The sequence below is a fragment of the Eurypyga helias genome, unplaced genomic scaffold, assembly GCF_000690775.1.
Source record: "Eurypyga helias isolate BGI_N326 unplaced genomic scaffold, ASM69077v1 scaffold34701, whole genome shotgun sequence".
Lineage (NCBI taxonomy): Eukaryota > Metazoa > Chordata > Aves > Eurypygiformes > Eurypygidae > Eurypyga > Eurypyga helias.
In genome coordinates this window covers 3248-16047 of record NW_010230830.1, presented here as the reverse complement: position 1 = coordinate 16047, position 12800 = coordinate 3248, and the positions used below count along the sequence as shown (strand labels likewise).

Here is a 12800-nt window from a genome sequence, read left to right as displayed (position 1 = left end):
TTTTAGGAACAAATCCAACCTACGCCACCTGAAAAAGCCTCTAAACTTGGTGTGATATCTTCTTAACAGCCTCAGCTGTGTTCCAACCACACCTTTGGGCACTGAGCTCTGCTCACCCTCCTCTTTGTCCAGAGGCCTCTCTGGTATGAAACTCTCCAGTAGCGCTCTCTTACGTTTTGGGGAAAAAGAACAGCTGGGACTTAGCTCATGCTCTGGGAAGGAAAGATCAAATCTAGACCTGTATGAAACCGCTGACTCCCCTGAAACAGTTTCTGGGATGAGGGGACCCTCAGGTGTCTGCACCACAAGAAACAGCAGCACAACTGATGCTGCTGTTTGCCAGCTCCACAGAGATTGGTGGTGAAGACCTCTCCATGGGAGCTCCTGGGACAGGGCTGATGCACGCAACAGGTCCTGGGAAGAAACCTGCATGGTCTGTATAAGATAACTGACGTCAGCAGGAGATGTAGATGTGCCTTTGGCTTGAGTGTGGAGTGTCACTAAGAAGATTGTCCTGGGGTCTGGGCCTGGCACTCCAAATTCCCCCTGGAGCTGATCAGACTACTGTCTGCCAACCTATCTCAATTTTCCAGCAACACATCCTGCATCAGGGAACAGATCTCTATACTGAGAAAGAAAAAAGGATGGATGCATCTCTGAGTACTACTTACATGGCCGTGTAGGTCTGTGTTTAGCAGCATCAGGGCACAGGTGAGCGTATGAATCCCATCTGGAACACACAACAGTCAGATGGCTATGATTACTCCCCTTCCCACAGAGTTTTGATGTTTGCTGTCTTTGCAGCCCAACCATTACAAAATCACAGCTAGTATCTATGTCTGGGGAACTTAATATCTGTTTCTTTCAATCATGCAAAATAGCTTTAAAAAATAAATCCTCTTTTCTTCAAACTTTACCTTTTTCTGAAATGATCACCAGGTAATTAGCTTTAAAGCAGTTTTGTCAATGGCTTTCCAAAGACCAGACTTTATGATGAGTCCTCCTCCATATCCATTTTGTGACAATGATGTTGCAGAATGGGGCAGACACCCCGGCAAACAGAGCTAGATTCCCCCCAGTTGATCACAGTCACCTCAGGGGTTTTTCCTGAGCTCTTTAGCCATCATTCCCAGGGAGCCTTGTAAGGTCTTGAGTTGTTCAACAAACAATATTACTACAGATGAGTGCAGGATTTTTGGCTCTCTGACTTAATAAAACTCACACGGTTTTCCTTCCATTTGAGACAGCACAGCATCCTCGTCTGTACCAGGTAGCTTGGAGGCTTGCTGTTATTTCAAAACCATGCTGTGTCCTGAGGCTGTTCAAGTTCAAGAGACTGGTCTCCATGCAGCACCTCGCAGCAGTGAGATGCAAATGCACTCTGGCACATGGACCAGCCCTTGCAAGGACCACACACGAGGGCTAGAGAGCACCAGGGAGGAGGCAGGGTCAGAAGGACTACAGCCTTGGTCTTTGGCCCTGTTCATGGCATGACTCAGTGGGCTCACGCTGATGGGCTGCTCTGCAGACCACGCCAGATGTGACATGATGCTCCTGGCTTATTTCCCTCGTGTATGCTGCTCTGTGAATTGGTGCCCTGTGGTCAGGCTGTGACTTACCCCCAGGCCTGGCTGGGGAAGTGACACTGATCTCTTCTTGGGAGGGTAGATGTGCAGCCACAGCTGTGGCCCATCCCCATCCTGGTCAACCACAAAACAAAGGCACTGTTTGTGGGACAGTGACAAGCCTTGAGCACCCCAAGCTCTAAACACTGCCAGCTAAAGGCAACCAAACACATGGACCCTGCCTGAAGGCAACTGAGCACATGACCACCTCCTTTTCCTGGAGAACCATAGCCTCTGAGGAAGGAAGGGTTTCTCATGGGAACATCACGTATTTCTGTATGAGGGCTGAAAGTCCTAGGGACATGGTGTGATGGACATCCCCTTTCAAGAGAGAATCAGTTCCTCAGAAATGTGCTTCCTTCACTTTCACAAGAGCTTTCAAAGAGCAGCTTTGAGCTTAGGACAACATGCCTCCCTGATGCATATTTTGGAGTCTCTGTGGGAGGTTTTGGGCTGACATCTTCACCTGGCTTTACTGTACCACTTTGGTCTGGTAAATAAAGTCCCATACAGCCCCAAGGTGGAGCTGGTGTCCCAAAACCTGCTATTCTCTTGCTGTTCTTGGCTCAGTTGCATTCACATTTTCTCTTCGCTCACACAGTGTCATAACACAACCACATAGTTCTTCCATGGCTGGGCTCTATGTACAGGAAAGCACTAACAATGTGTCCAAGACACCACTCTCTAGAAGAAAAAACAGCCATTCCCCTAAGTGATCAGCAGGCCAGAGCTTCTGCCACCCTCATCTGCAGTATCCCATCACACAGGCTGAAGTGACCCTTGGTGTTGCAACAGCCATGTCTCTATCACTGAAGAGTTATTGATTCAGCACACAGCAATACCCTGAAATGTCTTAGAGGGCTTTAAGACCTTCAGTTCCACCTGATCATCTCCAGACAAAACAGGTTTGACTATCATGCCTCTACATCAACAGACCATCACAGCCAGAGTTGTTTCTTTAGAAACACACAGTGGCTCAAATTTAATCTTGGTGGAACATCCTTTGCAAGTTTAGGCTGGATGCAACAAGAATTAAATGCTTCCTGAAGAAAGAGCTTGCAATAGCTTTCTCAAATCACTACACATCTAGTACACAGAAGATGTGACCTGAAGGACCCGATCTGCTTCCCTCCATTGTATCAACTTCAAGTAGTACTTGGATTACAACTGTATTTTTCAAGCCCCATTCAATTCCAGTACTGACTGCAGCTCTGTCCTGTTTGGACTCATTCAGGTTACATTTGGTCTACAGAAAGGGGCCCTGCCCAGCCTTTTGAAATGTGCTGCCACCACCACAGGCAATGCTGTGGCCCTAAATATTAATGAATAGGTCATGGCAGTCTCAGCAGTAATGCTTTTTAGATCCAGTTTTCCTTTCTCTGAATAGTTTTGTACTGTTCAGGAGTGTAACATTTTAAAACAGGTCCTGACATCTCTACTGAGGGCCATGCAGTTATGGAACAGTTTAACTTCTTGGCTGCATTCATGTTTGCATTAGCACCTTCTTGCAGAATGTTCAGAACTGGGATCCAATTTCTCGTTGGAACAGTTGCTGTAACATGGTTACATCAGCAGCTTTGTAACCCACGTTGCCATGGAAAAGCTTGCATTTTGTTTGACTAATCACTGCCCTCCAAACACCCTCATGCTGAAAGATGTGGGATGGAGCCAGACACTGACCCTCTGTGCTCCAGCTCAGCCTCTGCTCAAGTTGGTGTGTGCATGCCCTCACAGTGGGTGTTAGATACAAGGACAAGAAAGGTCCCAGGACCCTTCTCTGTAGGAGTTGGAGTGGACATAATATGGTTGGGGATCACTTCCAGGGGAAGGTACTGAAGAGGGGTCAGGGGTCAGGACTTGGCATTTAGGATATTTCAGCTGGGGACTGTTGCTGAAAATTCAGCCTACAGCTTCATGTCTACAAGTGAAGGACGCTTCAAAGGGGAAGGTCCTCTTTGGATCCGTGGATCTAAATCTGTATTTTATTGGGATACCATTGATAAAAGCAAAGAGGTAATTCTGTTTTGAGAACCACTGGTTTCCATTTAGCTTGGCAGAGGGACTGGAGGGTTTAAGCAACACTAGGCACTGCTGCTATTTGGGAAGCCTGCAAGATGGATACAAGCAGGAGTTCTGAGACAGAAGTGGTGTACTGCACGATGAAGGGGTGGAGGAGGAACCATTGGCACTGCTATCAGGTCAGCAGCCTGATTTCCATCCATGGGGGCATTTCTAGATGCCTGTAAGCATGTGTGTAGAGGCATTGATGTAAGTGCAAATGTGGACATGCTCATGTCTGGATGTGTGTATGTCCACATGTGTACCAGGAATGACCTTTCCCACTAAAAAACGTCTGAAGAAATGGTATCTACTTAAAAAAGAAAAAACAAACAACATTGGGAGGGGCTGGAGGTAGCTAACAAAAACTGCAGCTCCAGTGAGCCCAGAATTTTACCCAGCTGTACTTTCTCCTTCTGCAGTTGTAGATGCAAGGAACACAACTACTGTGCATGGCAAGTCAACAGCATTCCTCAATCTGCATGGAAATATCTTCTTCCACTCAATGGACAAGGTCTCAGGCTGACCTAGCACCAGGCACTCATTTGCCCACTGCCAGCAACCACTTTGCAAGCCATGACTGCAGGAATATGCAACCCCTGAGAACCACTCACCACCTCCCCTTGTGCTGGGCAAAGCATGGCCACTGATCCAGGCTACAGCAGAGGAGCCTGTCCTCAGCACAGCCCATATGCACTTGAGAGGACAAGGGAGCCCAGGCTCAGCCCCTCAGATGCTGAGGGGACTCATCTGGCTCTCCTGTGGGGGTCTGTGTCTCCAGCCCCACCCAGGGCAGGGATAATCAGCAGGGCAGGATCCCAGAGAAAGGGAGAAACTGCAGCTCTGCCTGCCTCCTGGGTGCTACTCAGGCCTGCGTGTGGATGGCTGTTACAGGCAGGCTCTGTGACAGAGGTGTGCAATAGACACTGGAGCCAGGGAAAGTAAGTGGTACCTTCAGACGTTCTCTCCTCTGGGTTGCACTGGCAGTACCGCCGGGAGAAATGAATCAGCACCCGCTCACGCTCCTGTGTCTCTCCCATCAGTGGGAATGCTTTCAAGAAGGTCCTGCAAAAAGAAAGTGATACTTAAAGATGTCACAGATCAATCTGTTGGTCAGCATCCATGTTAAGGAGGGTGATGGAAAGGGGGGTCCTCAGAGCAGCTAGGAAGGCCTTCGTCCTCCCCCCAGCCTGCGCACCCCTGGGCCCCTGCAGGTGCAATGCAAAAGGTGTCTGTGGAGCCAGCCCCGAACTGTGCAGGGAAACGTGCTGTCAGCTGAGATCTGACCCACCTCTGGCTTGACAGCACCAGGATGGGTTGTCCATCCCAAGGGAAGAGATTGTTCCCACTTGCTCTGAATTTTTATGGGATGGGATTCCTGGGAAAGCTGCTCTCCACCATGGGGAAGCAGGTTGTAGGCCCTCCTGTCAAAGCCCACTTTTGGTGGCAGTACCTTGTGCCTAATGTGACACCAAAGCAAAGATTAAACAACAACCTGGAGCTCCCCCCACTCCTTGCTCCTATCACACAGACAGCCTCCATGGTGTCGGGAAGCCCGGAGGAGAAACCCACCGCGCTGCTCCACTCTGTCCAGCCCAGGCCCTACGCGGGAGTGCCAGAGACCAGCTCACCTGAGTGCTTTGTCAAGGGTCAGGCCAGTGAAGTCAAAGAAGCTGAGATACTCCTCTGCTACCAACTTGCTAAATTCGTTACTGTAATTAAAGAGGGAGTAGTCAGCCCTTTCATCAGGGAAGAAGACACTGTCTACAAGAGGAACAGCAGACTGCTGCCTCCTGGCCAGCCCAAAACTCCCAGCAAGACACTGCAGACGTGATCCCAGACCCAGAGGGACTTTCTCCTAGCTTGAAATACTGCTGGAAAACCTTCAAAGCGCCTTAATGTGCCCACAGCCTAGCACTGCGGCTGCCAGCCCTAGACACCTGAAAATGAGAGATGTGGGCCCCCATTGCCCCCCTCTGCTGTGCTGCTGGCCAGTCAGAGCCTCCTCCCAAACCAGGCAGGAGGAGGCCATAAGGTTGTCCTATGCTCATCAGGCACCTTCTCTCTTGCCCAGTCCTATCAGTGGATGTGTCCCCTCCTACTGCAATATTCCTGCTCTCCATGCTGCCTCCCATCCCACCCTCTCGCTTTGTTGTCATGTCAGACGGATGCCTCTGGTAACTGGAGCAGGGAGCTCAGGCCTCAACTCTATCTCAGCTAAAACTAGCATACCCTGCTCACTCCTGAATGTGTCTCCAGAAACCATTCCCCTTCCATGTTTTTGAAGGATGCTTGGAGTTATGTTGCCTTTAAAGACAGAATGGGTGCTGTTAAGTTCCTGTATCTATACAATTTAGGTAGCAGAAATGCAAGAATAATCGATGAATGCTGGCAAGAAATGGGAGATGATCTCAATATGCTCAGCCTTTGCCATACACAATCCCTTTTCGTTCTCCCCACAAAATGAAAAGCATGTTGCTAAGCACTGCACATCCACTTTCACCCCAGGACATGTTACAGGCAGAATTTATTGATTTTCCTACAGCATTATTTCATCTTCTGCTGTGAGATGGATGCTGTAAAGCCTCTGGCACGGATGCAGTTCAGAAGCACGACACACAGCAGGATCAGGCAGAGCAGTTGGACAGTTCCAGGGGAGAGGTCCAGGCTGAGTTTTGAGAGGCAGGACATAAGTATTGGTGCTGGAGTTTGCACAGGGGACTGTTTCAAAGCCATATGAAGCCACAAGCCCTCACACTCATGAAACAGCCCTATCATTTGGGATTGCTAGCTCTGATAAAGAACATGTCCTCATGGCCCCATGGCCCCCACAGGTTAGTCTGTCTGAAATAGTGCCACAATAATTGGCATGCATATTCCTGCCAGCTTCCCAGGGATACTGCTCCATTTGTCTTGGAACTCCACAGCAAGGTGATGTGAGATGCAGAACACGTTTATGAAAGGAGATGTCACCACATCACAGAAGAACCAAGCAAGCCCCAGGCCTCCTCTGGGATCCTCTCAGCTCTAAGTCTGCAGAAGACTTCACACATTAGCTGTGCCAGTGCTGGGAACGAGCCAATGCTCTCCCTTCAACAGGTCAGATGCCACCTCACACATGCAGTTGTAGTCTCCCAGAAGAAAAGGTCTGATTCCTTCTGTTTGAGCACCTATTTACCAGGACTTCTGGGAACCTGTTTGGGAACTGTGGGCACTGGGAACACAGCAACAATTGCTACAAGTTGCAGCACTGCAGTGACCCACAGGGGAGAAGAGAGTTTGACTCTCCCCATTTAACTCAAGGTGGGCTTGAAGGACCAGCCTTGCCCAAGGCTCCCTAATGCAAAAAGACTTGGCATGTCTATAGTCCAGCACAGATCCTGGGTGGGATGAATTGCTCTTGAGGTGTTTCCATGGCTTACACTGGGAGCTACACCCTAATAACATTCATAACTAGATCTACAGACAGGCAGGATGAATGTGGGTGGAAGCTCCCCTTCAACCAACTTGGGAGAAGAATCAGGCCTTGCTGCCTGTCCTTCAGCACACTGGGTCCTACTGAAGGCCAGGAGTCCATATGGAATTTGTGACCCCCAGGACAAGTGGTCTGTTGCAGCTGCTGTGGTGCCAACAGACCCCAGCCTGGCTGCCCATCATGCCTTCCTGTGTGCCTCACGTGGTTCCTCTCTGCTTGGAAAAGCTCCAGGCAGGGACAGCCAGCTCTGCAGAGGGAAGCAGTTTTGCAGGACACCTGAAGGCAGCCAGCCACCAGGAACCAAAAAACTCCTGTGTCTAGCCAGGGGCTCAGTAACATTGATGGGACCCTTCTCCCTGAGCTCCAGAGCCAGTTAACATGCCCAGCCACGCCTGGCACATGGAACTCCAACACTGGCCAGGACAACACCATGGCCCACACTAAAGTGGGTTTAGGTTCTTGTTCTGCGTTCCTCATTCAAGAATTGGCCTTCTCTCTCCCTGTGCCAGTCCCAGACCCTCCTGCAGGAATGGGTGACACACTATGCAGCTCAGACATGACAGAGACATTCCCATGTGAACAGCAAGGCATTTCCCATGAGGATATGTCCAGCATCCTCTGGCTGGTGGCACTGCCGCACAGACAGCCTCTACAGACCTCCTCACTTTACCCGCAGCTTGATGCTTCCTCCCTCTGCCTGGTTTGGAAAGGTCCAGGCACCAAGAGTGCTTACTGACCTGTCTTGGTCACAAGCCACCTCGGGGTAACACAGGAGCCCTGGCCTTCTCTCACAGTTTCATTTCTGCATGGCTGGACGTGGACAAATGCGTGTTGTTCTACAACCTGAATCACACTGTCCTACAGAGCTAAGCCTGTATTGTCCAGAATCCTTTTTGACATAGTCATCTGGGTCAAAAAAAGATTGTCCATAAGAATTCTGGCTAAGCAAAATTCATCTAATCTCCAGGGGAGGAAAATACAATGTGTGCCCATGCCATACTGCCCATGGGGCTCTGACAGACCCCTGCTTTTCAGTGCACTGCAATGCTGCAACTGTGCTCTGCTGTCTGCATGGTTTTGTGAGCAGTGTTCTCTGGGGAAAGTCTGCAAGGAAGTGCCTGGCACTACCATCTTCATGTCTGGCAGCTGAGACAGTTCAACTTCCATCCAGCAAGAGACATGTAACTGTGGGAAGTGACGGAGTTAAGACAATGCAACAGACAAATCCAGGAACAAGAATCTTCCATGGAGAGTTCAGCTGCCAAAACACACGCTCTTGAGAGCGATGAAAGTAAGTTCTGGATTTGAGTTTAACTTCACAGAATTGCATTAGATGGAAACAAAGTATGTGGAGATATCCAACCTCCATTTCCTTGTTCATCAAGCTTTTCTACTTCTTTGACAATGATGAATGAATGGTTGTGGTTTGCAAGGCTTTTTGAGAAAATTGTTATAATCACAAACTAAAAAAAAAAAGGGGTTAAAATTAGTTCAAAATCTTAAAAATGAGATTTTACTTTTTGAACATCCCTCCTAGCCAGTCCACCTCCTACACAGAGCTGGCCTGAAAGCATCACTTAAACTTACCCTGCTCCGACCAATGTAGGTTGGTCTTACATTGTCTTAAGTGAGCAAGACCAGCTTAAAATACACCTATACTCATCCTTCTTCCCTTCTTGCTCTGCAAATCCACCTCCTCGGTCCAAGAGCCTACAGCTCTCTCCAGTTCTTGTGCTGGGAAATGATTCAGATGTCAAAAACCCAGCTGATGAAAGGCTGTGTCAGTTTGCAAATATGGGTCACCAAACAGCTTTCCAAGGTGTGAGGATTGCATTTTTGAGTGAGGACTGCAGGAATTAGCAAGGAGATACATTCCAATGCACCAATTTCTTGAAAATTCCCTCACTCAGTGAGCTGGCATGACAAATTTGCAAGAAGGAGAAGGATGCTAGACCTGAGGCAGCAGCGACCTGCAGCTGCCACATGAACCACAGCAAAAGAGAAGAACAAGGATGCTGCCAGGTGATATGAAGCCACTCCAGGATATCATTCATGGGCTCCTTCTGTCCCAGGACTAAGCTGGGAGTCACAGGCAACCCTTGGTATTGAAAGCTTGGGTATTTGCTGAGAGACAGTTTTGTCCTGCTGATCCAGACAGGAGTGAGACATTTCAAAGACATAAAAAGAACTCCAGCAACAAAGTTTATATCTGATTCAGGAGAAGGATGATGGGGATTGGTATCCTCACACCCACTGGCATCCTAAAATAATCTGTTCCTGCTCATTACTGTTACCCTGTCTCTTAGAAATCTCTGTAACTCTCCCACTTTTGAATAAACACTGTTTATTTCCCTTCTGCTTTACCCAGGCAAATCTACCAGTTGAGGTTCTTGGACCCCCAGGGTCTACCTGGCACGCCAGTAAACCCTTCATGCCATCTACACAGACTGGGTCAGGAGGCACTGCAGCAAGAAGATTTTGGGGTGCAGACATTAAAAATCTGGGGACTGGCAGGGAGTCCAGTGCAGATCCAGGTCTGGATCCCAAACCCTTCAGCCTGGGGATTGCTTTAGAGGGAACCTTGATGGGCCCTTACCAAACACAGGAAGCTCTTGGTTCTGGCAGGCAGGAGCTTGTGGCACTTAATGCCCAATACACACAAGCAACTTGTAGGATTCAGATTGCAAGGGCACTGGACTTGGACCAATTTCAACTGGAAGGATCTCAAACAGCCCCGATTCCATCCAGCAAGCCCTTGTAACAACAGGCATGTCCCTTCCTGCCTTTGTCCTGTCCTCTCAACATGACCAGTACTTCCCTAGACCCTCCCCACCACAGCTGTGTTTCTGCTGGCCATGCTCAATGCTGCCATCTCAGTCAACCCCCTCACAGGGTTGGCTGCAACCCAAAGCCCCACTTACTTTTTCCCGAGCTGGCGTGCCACATCACAGCGCTTGAACCCTTCGAGGTTGTAGAGGCGCTTGGCCAGCCTCTTGGCAGCTTCGCTATCCGCCCTGCAGCCATTCGCCAAGGTGTCTGTGCTGCCCTGGTCAAGCTGCTCCGTGCTGCCCATGTCAGAGTCAGAGTCTGACAGTGCGTCTTTCAAGCTGGCATCACTGCAGAGAAACAAGAAACAATTCAAGAAGCAGTAATATGACTTGATGAAACCCACAGAAAATGCCACATTTTGATTTCCTCTTGTCCTAACCAAAAAAATATGAAAAAACCAACATGTTTGTGAACTGGACTTTTGACAAACCCTCTTTCATTTCAGGTCAAATGAAATAGTACAGTTTAATTTCAAATTTGTAGAAAAAGAGACAGTGACTTCTCCCTGAGAAACAAGGACATATCCATTCAAAGCAAGCAGCCCCAACACCTTTTCAAGCTTCCTCTTTCCCCACTGGTATGGAAAGGGATACCAAGCTCTTTCTGAGTTGTGGACAGCCAGGAAATCTTTGAGATAGATGGTATGCTTTTCAGTTTGGTTATTTGCTAAGAATGATAAACTGAAGTCATGCCAGTGTGACTGACAACAGCTAGCTGGACATACAGCCTTGCTCCAGCTCTGCCATGACCTGGCTGCTCATCACGTGGTTTCCTTCTGCAAGGAACTGCTCTGCAGATGAATTGCTGCCTCCTGGGGATGATGGTTTGGGTCTGAGCTGGTCCGGAAGGTGCAATCGCGTCTGATCTCCTCACTGCCCACAGAAGAACCTTTGAGGAGGCCTCTACAGGGGCACCCAGTCCTAAGTGAAACCTTGAGGTTTCGCTGCACTACACAGGACACTTGGGAGGGTGCCTGACTGCCTCCAACTCACCAAAGGGTTTGCAGATGTCAGGCAGACAAGACAGTGGGCTGCCCAGAGGAGGCCCGGCTTTGACTGCTACAAGGACAGGATTTGTACACAGTCCTGGAGGGCATGGTAGTGCCCTCCAGAGCAAGCCTCAGCTTTTCTTGGGCTTCCAGGGTTCCTACATGATCCTGCAGCTCACCTGCAGTTTGAGGTCCTGGGTTTGAGAACAGGGAGGACTCAGACAGAGGCCTGCTGGGAACTAGCTAGTTTACTGCCCTGAGACCTTGGTCCCCAGCTGCAGTCCTAACATATGGATAGGAAAGGTTTTCCCCTTGGTGCCAGGCCTCTCTGCCATGACTGCACGAGAGGACGCAAAAAGGGAAAAAAGCAGCCCCATCATATCCTCTGATCCTTGCCCCTGGACTGGGACCCCATAAGAAAAGAGCCTTTTACACAAGGAATTCCCAGCCTGCCTTACCTGATAGAGTTAATGATCTTGGTGGTATCTTCCTCTGACCCTTCCACATGGAACCCATTTGGGATACTCTTCAAGGACAACCGGCTCAACACGTTCTCTGACCTGCTGCTGGTAACTGAGTGTCTGAGAGGGCTCCCAAAATCCCCATCTGCTGGCTTTGCTGCTGCCTGCTCTTGATTATCAGCAGCCATGTGGTGAAGGGCTTCTTTCTGCTGGGCTACCAGTTTCTGCTCCAAGAGCTCTGGGCTTTCCTTGACCCTTTGCTGGATCAATGGGGTGAGTGGGGCCTCAAAACTGACACAGCTGTCTGTCTCGTCTGTGAGAGAGAGGACGTCCAAAGAGTCCAAGCTGCTGTAGTATGTACCCTTCATAAGGTCAGACTCTACGATCTTCTCAAAAGTTGAGCTGAACCCATCCCTGATGTCTTTGAATTGAAAATGTTCCTTGTCATCCTCACTGCAGCTCAGCTTGGCATCTCCAGAAGCAAACCTGGACCAAAAGGGGAAAGGTAGAAAATACTGTCAAGGGAATTGTTCCTTGCACTGTTCCACTTGGAGTTAGGAGAGAAGAAAAGAAGCAGAAATGGATGCTGTGATTATAAGCCCTCGGGACCTTTCTGTGGTATAACCTGCCTTCTTCACAATTTTGTTACAAGCTTCTAGAGCTGAAAAAGGCAGAGTTCTGTGATGAGCAATCCCATGGGCCCAGCTAATCCTTTATTTGGTCATGCCACAGTAAAAACCCAGACTCTGAACTGGAGACATTTGCATCTGACACCTGCTACTGGATCCACTGCCAGAATGGATTTAATCTGCAGGTTATCTCTCCCTTCAGGTGCTCCAATTATGGCTACTTCAAAAACATGAAAATCCTTCATCAAGGATCAATGATTGAGGCTATTTCATCTAACTTTGGATGTTGGCAGCAAACGTCCTTGATCCCTTTTATACCTGAGACAAAGCAGAAACTTTCAGGAAGCAATTCATATGTTGTAACTTAAGCCTTTTTTTCTTAGGTGAGGCACGCTAGACGTGTGCAGCACCCTACAAAGAGTTTTCTCTCCACTGAAAGGAATGTCAAAAGTGATGGACAAACATGCAGGTATGGGAAGCTCCATGCCACTTTACAGCTAGCCTGTGGGATTCAGGCACAGCACTACAGGCATGATAGGAGGCTGTGAAAGGCATGAACCTACAAGCCTATGTTCCAGGTAAGTATGGATGACTCTCAGCAATCCCAATGCTGTCTGGATTTGCATTCAGGGGCATTCATTCCCATGTTCATCTCGATACAAACCCATGATGGCAGGATTCATTTGAGTCAAATCCAGCAACACCCGTTGTGCTGGAAGCCCTGGAGACCTGGGA

General features: G+C 48.9%; 1 protein-coding gene across 1 annotated transcript; it reads right to left on the bottom strand.

The window, feature by feature from the left end:
* Positions 1-671: 671 nt before the first annotated feature.
* On the bottom strand, positions 672-11922 carry PSD2 (pleckstrin and Sec7 domain containing 2; the record flags this gene model as incomplete). The annotated part of the gene is made up of 5 exons (XM_010160875.1): positions 672-730; positions 4636-4748; positions 5315-5395; positions 10080-10274; positions 11434-11922. Coding segments are annotated over 5 exons (937 nt in total), but the record flags the coding sequence as incomplete, so codon positions are not given.
* Positions 11923-12800: the final 878 nt, after the last annotated feature.